The sequence below is a fragment of the Capsicum annuum genome, chromosome 3, assembly GCF_002878395.1.
Source record: "Capsicum annuum cultivar UCD-10X-F1 chromosome 3, UCD10Xv1.1, whole genome shotgun sequence".
Lineage (NCBI taxonomy): Eukaryota > Viridiplantae > Streptophyta > Magnoliopsida > Solanales > Solanaceae > Capsicum > Capsicum annuum.
In genome coordinates, this window is record NC_061113.1 from 78,307,116 (window position 1) to 78,322,262 (window position 15,147).

General features: G+C 42.2%; 1 protein-coding gene across 4 annotated transcripts in view; it reads right to left on the reverse strand.

Annotated features, from left to right (window-relative positions):
* LOC107863660 (queuine tRNA-ribosyltransferase accessory subunit 2) overlaps positions 1-15,147 on the reverse strand; it is a 38,133-nt gene that overhangs the window by 7,761 nt on the left and 15,225 nt on the right. For all 4 annotated transcript variants that reach the window (XM_016709691.2, XM_016709690.2, XM_016709692.2 and 1 more), the window contains exons 2-3: positions 658-832; positions 345-503 (exon numbers count right to left, since the gene is read on the reverse strand). In XM_016709691.2, coding sequence (XP_016565177.1) covers positions 345-503; positions 658-832 — 334 coding nt within the window. The remainder of the gene's footprint in view (positions 1-344; positions 504-657; positions 833-15,147) is intronic.

Here is a 15,147-nt window from a genome sequence, read left to right on the forward strand (position 1 = left end):
AATTAAGAGGTGACAAGGGGCGAAAGAAGTCTGTGAAGGAGATGCTGACGCAGGCAGATGTGGTGAAAAAGAGGGATGGAAATTTTGAAATGTTGTACTAATAAATGTGCCTCCTCTTCAGGCACTTCACAGAAAAGGAACTCTTTAAGCTATTGCTTCTTGCCATGAAATGATTTCCAACCAACAATAAAAATTCCACAGACAAGTCTATACAGGAACCTTTGCTGCTCTGCATGCTTTTCACATAGCATATTGACGTCAAACTCAGGCTTGTAATTAAGCAAATCCACATTCACAAGCTAGCAAAGCAGAGAATAGATAAATAGCCAGTATGGCATGCCTACCGAGTTTGAATTGATGCATTCATCAAGCCATTTTAGTGTACGTTCAACTGAGGCTTTGTTCCTCTTTTCAGAAGCCCAAGCAGGAACTTCATCAGCTAAAGTGATCCATAAATTTGGCCTCATTGAAGAAATCATTTCCATGTAGTCTGCAGGCTTAATCTGCCAAGCGAGGCAAAGAAAATTTTCATTGAACAAATAAACTTGATAGAAGGAAAAATACAAGAAAATGGATCATAACTGGGGTGGTTGCACTAAAACAAGAAGATGGTCCAATTATAAACATAACTAAGAAAGAAATGTATAAAGAAATTACCAACATACGACCACAAGGAGTTTCAAAGGAAGCTCCAATCCTGTTAGTACTGTCATGGTCTGGAATAGATATAATAGAATCCCTTGGCACAGCTACCAGTATATGATCACGTAAACCAAGCAATGAATGCAGCCCTCCAGTGTTTGAGATTGCTTTCAGGGAAATGCCTTCCAAGCTAGAAAAAGCAAATTAGACAAAGCTGACTTGTGCGAATCACCTCATCTAAAAGATTAAAACGCTTCAATTCCTATTACAAGAAGAAACGTATCCCTTGTATAACATGCTAGAACAGGAAGAAGAAAAATGTTTACTTTTAAGTAATGATGTTGTAAAAAAAGGGAAGCCCAATGCACTAAAGTTCCCGCTACGCGCAAGGTCCGGGGAAGGGCCCAACCACAAGGGTCTATTTTGTACGCAACCTTAGCTTGCATTTCTGCCAGATGTTGTTTCCAAGGCTTGAACCCGTGACCTGGTCACGTGGCAGCAATTTCACAGTTACTCCAACGCTCCCCTTCCAAGTGATGAAGTGTCCCATAAAAAGAGAAGCAGGCATTAGAACAAAACCAATAGTGATTTCAAATAGAAAGAAATCCAAATTTTCAGATAAATACATTAGGAGGCGAGTGGAGACTCTCTCTCTCTCTCCCTCTATCTAGAAATAGGGGTTTTGGGTTTCCTACTCCTTAACATTCAATCATCCAAATCAATGATACTAGCAGCCAAATTTGAGCAGAATAACCTGCTTCGTGAGATTACAGCAAAGTTCAAATTCACATTAAGTGCTCCACCAGCCTTTTCTTTCAACCTATTTCCCAAACCTAATACCAAGATCTCTTGTGGTTCACCAGTCAATTTCATTGCGGGATGATATTCGGTAGATCATAGGTTAATTGGGAAAATATTTCAGCTTCAACTCTGAATTGCACGGGTCTGAGTCTTCCATATTGGATTGACCAAACAAGGAACTGTACTCCGCTGCTTCTTTCTCAAGAAATAAGTTCTGGCAGATCTAGCAGCAATTTGACAGGCTAATCCAGAAGCATAGTGACAGACGAAAGACTACAGTCAGGCGAAACATGTTCTGTTTTTCCTCAAAGCTCTAACGCAAACGAGGTTTTGCAACTCCTCTTCCTTATGCTTGCGGATTTAAAATTGCAGGTTTGGAATTGTTGGAATATCCTTCATATCTAGTACGTGTGTGTGGGTTGCTTGTCTGATAACTACGAATGAATAAGGCTAAAAGGAATCCTGACAGAAAAGAACTTACAAAGAATGAAAGTGAATATCTCCATAGAAGTACTAAGAGGATGAAAGATGGAATTACTAAAGATACTCTGATAGTTGATGGATGATGAAATTGAAGAAGTGGATCATGTTTTGGCATGTATTATGCAGTATAAGGGATGACAGTACTGGATAGGATACCAAGGGACTGTCAATTAGCGACACATTGTTGGATAAAGCGCAGAAGGCTCGATATTTTGATCCAGAAGTAGAAAATTCTGTCACTGATGATGAAGAACATGAAAATGAAAAGACAAAAATGCCACTGATAAGAATGATCCCATATCATTCTTCCTCCAAGAGTTCCGACATCAAGTAGGAAACTGTGGGAAGATACTTTGATTCTTAAACCTTTAGGTAAATCGATTGACTACAATACTCTATGGCAAAAGTTCTTGAGACTCTGGGAACTCAAAGGGGACTTTAAAGCCTTGCCTTTCATTATGGTTTCTTCCTAATTAAATTTCGGCGTGGCAATTGACTATATGAAGGTTTCATAAAGGGTCCTTGAAAAATTGATAACAATTATCCTACTATGAGAAAATGTCAGTGATATTAAACCATCTTAGCACAAGTTACCCCTACTGAACTATGGGTAAGATTTCCAAAGGTTCGAGTAGAACATTATCGAGACATTATTGGGCCTTATCAAGTTGGGTTTATTCCTGGAACTACTTTTGATATTATTATAATTAGCTCAAGAGATTCTAAATTCTTTGAGACATAAGAATGGACAAACTGGAGGCATGATCATTAAAGTTAATTTGCATAAGGCCTATGACATTGTCTCCGGGGATTTTCTTCAGAGAATCCTTGTTAATTATAATTTTCCTCCATCTATAACTAAGTTTGTTATGAGTTGTGTTGCAGGAGATAGTTTTCTATCATTTGGGATGGAGAGACTACACACAACAACAACAACAAACCCAGTGTATTCCCACAAAGTGGGGTCTGGGGAGGGTAAGATGTACGCAGTCCATACCGCTACCTCCGCTACCTCTGAAGAAGTAGAGAGATTGTTTCTGATAAGACCCCCGGCTCAAGATACAGAATAATAAACAAGGAGGATGGATGACACAACGGAAAAATCAGGAATAAGAAATAATATAAATGAAAACAGAGAAAAAACGAAATACGAGAAATAAAGGCAACACTAAATAAGAAAATAGGAACTAAGAAATAAGAAATAGGCCCCCCCACCTAGTAGTAACATACCCTTACATGCCAACGACACCTACGTACACAGTCCTAGGGTTACGAACCCGGCTACACAAGATCCGCACACTCACACTAGCCTTCTACCCTTATCCACGACCTCCACACCTTCCTATCTAGGGTCATGTCCTCAATAAGTTGAAGCTGCTCCATGTCATGCCTAATCACCTCCCTTCAGTATTTCTTCAGCCTACTTCTACTCCTCCTGAAACCATCAAAAATTAGCCTCTCATACCTACGAACGGGGCATCCGCGCCCCTCCTCATCACATGCCCAAACCATCTCAGCCTTCCTTCCCGCATCTTGTCCTCCACCCAAGCCACTCCCACCTTCTCCCGGATAACCTCATTCCTAACTCTGTCCCCTTTAGTAAGCCCACACATCCAACGTAACATTCTCATTTCCACCACCTTCAATTTTTGGATGTGGGAGTGCTTGACTGGCCAACACTCCGCTCCATACAACATGGCCGGACGGACTGCCACTCTATAAAATTTGTCTTTAAACTTAAGGGGCACCTTCTTATCACACAACACTCCCGAGGTGAGCCTCCACTTCATCCAACCTGCTCCAATACGTTTAGAGATATCCTCATTAATCTCACCATTTTCCTGAATCGTAGACCCAAGATACTTAAAACTATCCCTCTTACAAACATCTTGGGAGTCCAACCTCACCACCACTTCGTCTTCCTGCCTTAAGTCACTGAACTTGCATTCCAAATACTCCGTCTTGGACCTACTCAACCTGAACCCCTTAGACTCCAAGGTCTGCCTCCAAACCTCCAATTTGTCATTCACACACCCCAACCACCCACCCACGCCGCGTCTCATCAGTCAACACTACATCGTCCGCAAATAACATATACCAACGCACCCCTCCTTGAATACTCCGCATCAACACGTCTATCACCAACGTGAATAGGAATGGGCTAAGAGTTGATCCCTGATGCAACCCCGTCTCGACCGAAAAATGTTCTGAGTCTCCTCCCACCGTTCTCACCCGGGTCTTCCCTCCATCGTACATATCATTAGTAACTCTGATGTACGCCACCAGGACCCCTCTCACCTCCAAGCATCTCCAAAGAACCTTCTTTGGGACTTTATCATACGCCTTTTCCAGGTCGATGAACACCAAGTGTAAATCCCTCTTCCTTTCTCTATACTGCTCCACCAATCTCCTCACCAGGTGGATTGCCTCTGTCATAGAGCAACCAGGCATAAATCCAAACTGATTCTCCGAAACAGACACGACCTTCCTCAATCTACACTCAACCACTCTCTCCCAAATCTTCATAGTGTGACTCAACAGCTTAATACCCTTATAGTTGTTGCAACTCTGAATGTCACCCTTGTTTTTATATTACAGAATCATCGTACTCCATCTCCAAGCGTCAGGCATTCTCGCAGTTTTGAAAATGTCGTTAAACAAATCCGTCAACCACCTTAAACCTGCCCCACCAGCATACTTCCAAAAATCCACTGAAATCTCGTCAGGCCCTGTCGCCCTACCCCTCCGCATCCTATGAATAGCCTCTCTGACCTCCTCAACCTTAAAACGCCTACAATAACTAAAATCACGGCTCTCCTCCGAGTGCTCTAGCTCCCGTAACTCAATGCCTCTGTCCCCCTTCTTGTTCAGAAGGCTATGAAAGTATTCCTGTCATCTCTTCTTAATGTGAACATCCTCTACCAAAACATACCATCCTCCCCCTTAATGCATTTCACTTTATCGAGGTCACGACCCTTCCGCTCCCTAGCCTTAGCAAGCCTATACAACCTTTTTTTCCCACCTTTCTCCTCTAACCCCGCATACAAGCTCTCGAACGCTGCTGACTTAGCAATCATAACTGCTAACTTAGCCTACTTCCTTGCTACTTTGTAAACCTCCCTATTCACCCGTTTCTCCACTTCATCTTTACTCTCAATCAACTTAACATACACCTCTTTCTTAATCTCCACTTTCTTCTTCACTTCTTCATTCCACCACCAGTCCCCCTTATGACGTCCTGCTCAACCTTTCAAAACACCCAACACTTCTCTAGCAATCTCCGTGATGCAGCTGACAGCCCTATCCCACATAACATCCACGTCCCCCTACACTCCCACACCCCCGCTCCCGCCACCTTTTCCCCTATCTCTAGGGCACGAACTTGCGTCAAGCCACCCCATTTAATTCGAGGTCGACCCTCCCTGACCCTTCTCTTCTTGCCCTTCTTGATAGACAAGTCCATTACTAGAAGCCTGTATTGAGTCGAAAGATGCTCACTCGTAATGACTTTACAAACCTAACATAACACCATATCCCCCTTCCTAAGCAGTAGAAAGTCAATCTGAGTCTTGGCTATCGTGCTTCGGAAGGTAATCAGGTGATCCTCCTTCTTCGGAAAACTCGAATTCACTACCACCAGCCCAAAGGCCCTTGTAAAATTCAATAGAGCAGCTCCCTCACCATTTCTATCACCAAAACCTCCATGTACATCGTCATATCCTCCCGGTAAGACCCCAATGTGCCCATTGAAGTCCCCTGCTATGATAATCTTTTCCGAGCTAGGCACGCTTCTTACCACCTCGTCCAAATCCTCCCAGAATCTCGCTTTCACCTCCTCTTCCAAGACCACCTGCGGCGCATACACACTACACACATGCAGCATAAAACCCTCAATGACCAACTTAATCTTCATCAGTCTATCACTGACCCTCTTAACCTCCACAACCTGTCCTCCAAGCTCCTCATCCACTAAGATGCCCACTCCATTCCGACGCCTCTCACTCCCTGAGTACCACAGCTTGTACCCATCCACATCCCTAGCCTTAGAACCTACCCACCTAGTCTCCTGAACACAAGCAATATTAATCCTCCTCTTCTTAAGAATCTTCACCAGCTCTACAGACTTTCCCTGGAGGGGCCCAATGTTCCAAGACCCTACCCTCAACCTATCTTCTCTCGCCTCTCGCCTACCTCTAACACCCCTCATCGAAACCAACCAAACACCCAACCTATCCCCCATACCGACCCCTGACCTCACCCTCTCCCAAAACAGCCCTCACTCCCAATCCCCTCGAACATGACCCTATTCCACCATCAACTCCTCCAGCCACTACTCAAATACCCAAAAACAGAGCCCCAACCGCCAGACAAACGAACAAAGCAACAGTACGAAAATAGTAGGAGAAAGCACACACAAAGTATAGTAATCGGCCTAGCAACTAAGGCACCACAACAATATCCACCAAAAAGCAAAGCAGCCAGTGACCACTATAATCCCAAGAAATAGGAAATACAATCAAATACGTATAAAGCAAAAGAAGAAAAAGGAAAAAAGTTAAGCGTACTATATTGTAAAATGAAGAAAATAGGAAATTCAATCAAATAAGAAGCGGAAAAGGAACCAAGAAACAAAGTAATACAAAGAAACCAAACTGCAAGAATTTACTAAATAATAAAGCACCAGGAAACAGGAAACAAAGTAATACAAAGAAACCAAAACTGTATGAATTTACTAAATAATAAAGTTTAGATGTCACCGGTACACCTGCGTTCTGCTGGTGCGTCGCCGGAGCGTCTTCTGGGTCTGGCCGAAAGCTGGACGCCAGCTGACGTTGTACCACCCTGTTTGACCGCTGATGCACGCCTACACCGTTGATGGGGTCGAACCGGCGAGAACCCTAATCCCGCCGACGATAGCAGTGACGGAACAAAGAAGGGAAAGGGAGAGGGAAGAAGATAGAGAGAATTGGGGGAGAGAGAAAGAGGGAGAGAGATTCAAACCTTACCTGTTGTCGGCGCATCTATGCCGTCGCCGGCGTCGGCGTTTGCCGGTCAGACGAAGTGAACCGTTACGGGTGAACGTTAACGAGAGAAAGAATAATGGTAGCACTTAGCAGAAAGATCAATTAGTAATTCATGCCTTTTCTCGGAGAGACTACACCTTCTTCCAAAATGGACAGAGGCCTTAGCCAATATGAACCTTTTATTACCTTATATTTTTGTGTTGAGTATGGTAAGGTTGTTGAATATGATCACTGCGAGAAGTTCAGACAAAGATTGAATTGGTATTAAATCTTCTAGAGGTGGACCTAGTATACTCATTAAAAGATTGAATTGGTATAAAATCTTCTAGTGGCAAATCTAGTATACTCATTCAACTTTTGCAAATACTCAAATGTTTTTTTTCCTAAGGCCTTTGTGAAAGCATGTGACATTATCAAAGAGACGCTACATGAATTTTGCATTATGTATGAACATTCCATAACTTATCAAGTCTAAAATTTATCTCACCTAATATATCAAGAGGTATTAATCTTGCTACTAGTGCTAAACAGGTATTCCCTTAAATTGCGATTTGGGCAAGTGTTCAGGTGTTCTTCTTTTACCTCCAGGCCAATTCATTGCATTTGGATTACATTACTGAAGAGATTAAAATAAGGTTATCGAAATGGAAATCTAATTTTTATCCTGCACTGTTTGCTAATGCACTTTCTGACAGAGGCAGACCCAACATTTGAAGACAACGGGTGCACCACCAAGGGCTAATACACGTTAGTAAAGCAACCATTCGTGCAACAATTTTATTAAACATAGAACTATAAAACTAATGTACTAACACATAAATATTAATTAAATGACTTATATTGGTAAAATTTTCTCCGTGGAGTGATGATTGTAAACTGAACTTTGCACCATGACGTCGCATATCCGAAACCAGCCAGCTACGTGTCTTATCCAATTCTTAAAGCTTCCATCAGCTAAAAACGAAAAAGAAAAGCCAAGGAAAGCAGTAAATGAGATTCAAAGCCAGTTCCTTCACATAGAGAAGAGGAGCTACGCGACGATTTCAACAAATGCACCCAACTTGCTTTTGCGTCTTAGGGTGCCTAATAAAATATACGTTCACATGAGGTGTGTGTACATAATTCTGAAGTTAATGGGTGCATGTGCACCTCCACTCTTCCATGTTGGTCTGCGTATGCTTTCTGTTCGAATGTGTAACGAAATCAATAGAATTAAGAGAAATTTTCAATGGAGTGACCCGAAAGAGAAAAAAGTACCTTGTGAATTGAGACACTATTTATAAGAGTAACAGGCAAGGTGGTTCGGATATTAGAAAGTGTAAAGAAACCAATATGGTGATACTTGCAAAATTTTGTTTCAAACTGGCTAAGCATTTTCAAAATCAACCTATATCATGTTGGCTACCAAGTAAAATGCATCCAATTTCTCGAAAAGCCTTCTACAAGCTAAGGTTGTTTTACTTGAGGGGGTAAAGATAGAATTTGGGTCACACAAGAATGATGAATTTTTGGCTTGATTGTTGGTGTGGTGATTGGTGACTCACTGGTAAAATCAATGTTGATATTAAAATGAAACATCTATTAAAGTACCTAGTGTGTTGTTGGATGGTGAATAAGATATCACATTTGTATATTCTTTTCTTGCTCTGACTATTCAAGAACCCTAATTTTCTAAGGGTCGAATCTCATAATTGTTTCAAGGGCCGATCTGCCTCATCACTTTCAGAACAATTGAACATCTTTGCCGGCGACTTCCTCGCGACCGGATTATCCGGCGAATCCTTCTCTGCCGGTGACTCATTCTTGCACCGGCGCAGTTGCCGCGACCCATTTCAGGCAATCTCACTTCGGCGATCCCTTTCTTTTCTTTCTTTATATCCCCTGGCAGGTACTACAAGTGCAGATTCCAACGGCAACAACACAATTCCAGCGACCAATTTCTACCGCAAATTGTCGAAATTCGGCGATTCAGTCAAGTAAACCGACCCAACTTCGATCAGGTGCACTCCCTCCATCTTTTCTAGTTGTGTGTATAGCTTTCTGGACTCTAGGGGCTGCTACTGGTTGTTTTGCTTACTATTCCTATTTCGATTTGGTTTTCTTCGCGTCTTGGCTGACTATCTTGTTTGTGGGTGACGATTTACTGGGTGATTTCTGTATTTCATAATAGTGTTTTACTTGTTAATCCTATTTATGTTTTGGCCTTTTGTTGTTCTTAGTAGTTCTGAAGTGTGGACTTGGTAGTACTTTTTTGGTTTGTTGTCTAAGATTTGTGCTCTTAGTGTTATTGGTCGGTGTTGTCTGTGGTGGCTATGATTGATGGTGTTGGCATAGGGTCATGTCTTCGGGCGAGGCTTGGGTTGGGGTAGGGGTTGGGGGCGTGGACTAAGGTAGGGGCAAGGGCAAGGGAAAGGGCAGGGGTAGGAAGGGTAAAGGGGATAAGGATGACTATAGGTTGAGAGTAGGATCGTGGAACATAGGGTCTTTATCGGAGAAGTCATTAGAGCTAGTGAAAATTCTTAGAAAAAGGCGAAATAATATAGCTTGTCTCTAAGAAACCAAATGGGTAGGTTCTAAGGCGAGAGTACTAGATGGATATAAGTTGTGGTACTCAGGAAGCGTGAGGAATAGGAATGGTGTAGGTAATTTAGTAGATGATGCGCTTAGGAAGCAAGTGGTAGAGGTTAAGAGGATCAACGATAGGATGATGTCAATTAAACTAGTTATTGGAGGGTCTTCTTGGAATATTATTAGTGCGTATGCACCCTATATAGGCTTGGATGATGAAAAGAAAAAATTTTGGGAGGATTTGGACAAGATGGTGAAAAGTGTCCCCAGTAATGAAAAGCTTTCCATAGGAGGGGATTTCAATGGGCATATTGGGTCTTCTTCGAAAGGTTATGATGATGTGCATAGAGGACACGGGTTCGGTGTAAGGAATGTTGAAGGAGTGGCACTTCTGGATTTTGCTCGGGGATTTGGGTTGGTGGTAGTTAATTTGAACTTTCCCAAGAAGTGGTTACCTTCTGTAGTTCGGTTGCCAAGACTCGGATTGACTTTTTGCTACTTAGGAATGGGGATAGGGGAATTTGTACGGATTGTAAGGTCTTATCGAGTGAGGGTCTTTCGACCCAACATAGGCTTTTGGTAATGGACTTGGAGATCATAAAGAAGCGGAGAAGGAGAGGTATGGAGGATTAACCGAGGATTAGATGGGGGAGTCTGCCTTTGGCTAGTGCACTGGATGTAGGGGATAAGTTGATGGCGAAGAAGGTTTGGGAGAGTGGAGAGGATATAGATAGTATGTGGGACGAGACTGCCAACTGCATCAGGAAGACAGCTAGAGAGGTGTTGGGGGTCTCGAGTAGTCGTTCGGGCAAGCACCAAAGGGACTGGTGGTGGAACGAAGGGGTGAAGGGGAAGGTGGAGGCCAAGAAGAGAGTGTATACAAAGTTGGCGGAGAGTAAAGATAAAGTAGATAAACGAAAAAAAAGGGAGTATAAGATTGCTAAACGAGAGGCGAAGTTAGCGGTCACAAGGGCCAAGGATGCTGCTTTCGAAAGTTTATACTCAGCGTTAGACAGTAAAGGTTGGGATAAAAAGTTGTACAGGCTCGCCAAGGTTAGGGAGAGGATGACTCAGGACTTGGATCAGGTGAAGTGTATTAAGGATATGGACAGCAAAGTTTTGATGGAGGAGGTCATATTAGAAAGAGATGGCAGTCTTACTTTCATAAGCTCTTGAATGATGGAAAGGATACTAACATTGTGTTGGGGGGAATTGGAGCATTCCGAGAAGTTTCGCGATTATGAATATTGTAGGCGCATTAAGGTGGAAAAGGTTAAGGGGGCTATTCACAGGATGTGTAAAGGTAGAGCGACGGGGCCAAATGAGATTCCGATGAATTTTTGGAAGTGCATAGGAGGGGCAGGTATGGAGTGGTTGAAACGGTTGTTTAACATAATTTTCAAGACGGCAAGGCTACCTAAAGCTTGGAGGTGGAGTACGATGATTCCGTTGTATAAGAATAAGGGCGACATTCAGGATTGCAATAATTATAGGGGTATTAAGTTGTTGAGTTACACTATGAAGGTTTGGGAGAGGGTGATAAAGTTGAGGTTGCGGAGGATTGTTACTACTTTTGAAAATCAATTTGGATTTATGCCAGGGCGCTTGACTACAGAAGCCATCCGTCTCGTCAGAAAACTGGTAGAGCAGTATAGGGAAAGAAAGAAGGATTTGCACATGGTATTTATCGACTTAGAGAAGACCTATGATAGAGTTCCCAGGGAGGTTCTTTGGAGGTGTTTGGAGGCTAGAGGTGTACCTATAGTATACGTTAGGGAGATTAAGGATATGTATGACGGAGCCAAGACTTGGATTAGCGCTGAGGGAGGGGACTCGGAGCATTTTCCCGTCTTGATAGGGTTACATCAAGGATCGACGCTTAGTTCGTTTCTTTTTGCCTTGGTGATGGATGTTTTGATGCGGCACATTCAGGATGAGGTGCCTTATTGTTTGCTTTTTACGGATGATGTAGTCTTGATTGACGAGACTCGTAGTGGAGTTAATGCCAAGTTGGAGGTTTGGAGGCAAACTCTTGAGTCTAAAGGGTTTAGATTGAGTAGGTCCAAGACGGAATATTTGGAGAGTAAGTTCAGGAGGTGTCACATGAGTCCGATGTGGTTGTTAAGCTTGACACTCATTCTATAGAAATAGTTTTAAGTATTTGGGCTCGATGATTCAGGATAATGGAGAGATTGAAGAGGATGTCAATCATCGGATCGGGGTAGGGTGGATGAAATGGAGGCTCGCCTACGGTATCTTGTGCGATAAAAAGGTACCTCTCAAACTTAAAGGCAAGTTCTACAGAGTAGTGGTTAGACCGGCTTTGTTGTATGGGGCGAAGTATTGACCTGTTAAGAAGACCCACATTCAGAAGATGAAGGTGGCGGAGATGAGAATGCTTCGGTGGATATGTAGGTGAACCAGAAAAGATAGGATTAGAAATGAGGTTATTCGGGATAAGGTGGGAGTAGCTTCGATGGAGGATAAGATGAGGGAAGCGAGGTTGAGATGGTTCGGTCATGTGATGCTGAGGAGCACGGATGCCCCAGTACGGAGGTGTGAGAGGTTGGCTAGGAATGGTTTCAAGCGAGGTAGAGATAGACCGAAGTAATATTGGAAGGAGGTGATTAGAAAAGACATAGAGCAGCTTCATCTTACTGAGGACATGACCCTGGATAGGAAGTTATGGAGGAGGCGAATTAGGGTAGAAGGCTAGTCTGAGTTAGGATGTTGTATGTTTTGGTGGTTACTTGGAGTATCTTGCTTTTGGTATTATTGAGTATGTTAATTTCAGTGTTGTCTTGTTCTATTACTATTCCTTATCTTATTTTAGATTGCTTTATTTTGAGCCGGGGATCTATAGAAACAGCCTCTCTATCTCACTTTGAGGTAGTAGTATGGACTGCGTACACTTACCCTCCCCAGACCCAGACCCAACTTGGTGGGAATATACTGGGTATGTTGTTGTTGTAGGTAATGGAAAATTTAGCATGAAATACATATATTGGATGGTTGTGATGATGAAACTACCGCAACGATTAGAGATGCACTAATATATGGAAACTTTGTGTTCCTGAGAAGATAACACAATAAACTTATGTGAAATGAAAGTAGATTCAAAAAATAGATAACTCAGCCACCAAAACGTAAACAATGTAATTGTGATGTGGAAGGCTCTTCACATATTATAAGGATATGTCCTGAATCTAAAAAAATATGGAACAAGTTCTTCTCACAAAATAAGATTGATGTCATGAATGTTAAGCCAATGCTTGAATGGTATACTGATTCTTTTATAAAGTAATGAATCGATTTAAAATATTAAAGATAATGCTTGGCAATCCCCTTGTACTGCTTTTATATTTTCAATTATTGTCATGAAAAGAAAGAATAGTGTTGATTGAAGGATATAGGAGTACTTATGAGTAACTGATATTGTACAACAACAACATACCGAGTGTAGTCCCACAAAGAGCGAGTTCTGGGGAGAGTAGAGTGTGCACAGACCTTACCCCTACCTCCGAGGTAGAAAGGTTCTTTCTGACAGACTCTCGGCTCAAGAAAATACCATCTCAACCTCACTTCCCACATCTTGTCCTCCACGGAGCTACTCTCACCATATCCCGAATATCCTCATTTCTTATTCTATCTTTCTTAGCATGCCCATACATCCATCGCAACATCCTCATTCGCAACTTTCATCTTCTGAACGTGAAATTTCTTGACTGGCCCATACAATAAAGTTGGTCTAACCACCAGCTTGTAGAACTTGCATTGAAGTTTTGCTTGCACGTTCTTATCACATAAGACTTTGGATGTGAGCCTCCATTTCATCCACCCTGCTCCAATACAATGAGTGACGAGTAACTGATATTGTATTCATTTAGCCGTAGAATATAATGTGTATGTTGTTGTTGTATAAGAACTCATTCCCATGGGATGTAAATTTATTAAGAGATACAAAGAAGACTTTCTCTTCTTCTTGAATCTTTATGGTGTAAGAGTCATTGCTGCCTTTAGAGGTTAGTTTTTGTCCTTCACAGCACTAGAGTTCTAAAAGATTGAGTTTTCTCCCTGTTTTACTGTTCCGAGGTGGCTGTCCATGTCGGATATACTCTCTGACGATGGTGTACGAAAACAAACATCACCATTGGCTCCTTCATCCACTGGAAACAAAACCCCGGTAAACAACTTCGGGAAAGACCACCACATGCGCTGTCATGTGCTACTGACAGCTTCGACTCGTGCAACACATAGATCCCACACACCGGTGCATGGACCATTTTCCGACGAATTTTTCAGAAATCTTCTTTCAGGATCTGGAGGTCGCGAATTAGGATAGAAGGCTAGTGTCGGTTTGGGTCGCCATTGTAGGTATTACTTGGGGGGTGTACTATTTATTGCTATGCCATCCTGTTTCATGCTCTATTACGAAGTTGTTTACTTTTCTATGTCTAATATTATCTTTGAGTGTCGCATTTATGTTATGTCGTATTGTTTCATGCTTTATTATTATGGATTTGATTATTATTCATTGTCTTGAGCCCGAGGTCTATCGGAAACAACCTTTCTACTTCTTCGGAGGTAGTGGTATGGACTACGTACATCTTACTCTCCCCAGACCCTACTATGTGGGAACATACTGGGTTTGTTGTTGTTGTTGTTGTTCTTTTTTGCTGGTGGGGTCGCAGGTGTATTCTGAGCCTATCCATCCTATTTTTAGCAAGTTCTAAGCACCACCAGTAGGGCCTACCTCCAACTGGTCAGAATCACATTTCTGGCAATATTTTTCCAGATCTGTTCTTCCTTGGGGTTTGCCAAGCTATTCTGACCCTATCCGTGCACTTTTAGCACCATTCAACGATTGTTTCAAAGCTCCGGCAATTAGCTTGCAGATTTGCTGTTGGTTTTGTACTTGTTTTTAGATTCTAAATTTTTTCTTGGATTATTATTTGTCACTTGTCAGAAACTATAGGGGATACGAAGGGAGCAGATAATAGTGCTCTTTCACAAATCAGTGCTGCGAAACTAGATAGGACTGGTACGCATATTGTTTGTTCAAGGTTTTGCTTGCCTTTTATTAAATCTAGGAACTTGATTGGGTGTATCACTGGAGAAAAGAAAGCACCTGTTGTGACAGATTCTAGAAATAGTCAATGGGATTCTGATAACTCCTTTGTGATGGCATCGCTTCCCAACACCATGCATCCTCGAATATTTGAACAATATTTATTGCTTGATATAGTTGAAAAGATCTGGAATTCAACTAGGCGGACTTACTCTCGCAAGGGGAATGATGCCCAAATCTTTGAGATTTGAAACAAAATCCATGTCACTAAGCAAGGTGATGACTATCACTGATTATTATTCCGAGCAACGTGGGTTATGGCAAGAGATTGACTACTCGAAGCAAAGTGTACCGATGATACATTTCTCTTTTAACAACTGGTTGAAATGGAAAGGGTCCATGAGTTTCTGGCTGGTTTGAGTTAAGAATATGATTCAGATCAGGGTTCAAGTTCCTTTCCTTATCTTGAGGATGCATAGTTATGTTCAATAGGAAGAGACCTGACGAGGAATCATGCCTTATTCTCCACCAACTGAGAAGTCTCGGCTAGTCGTGTCTCAT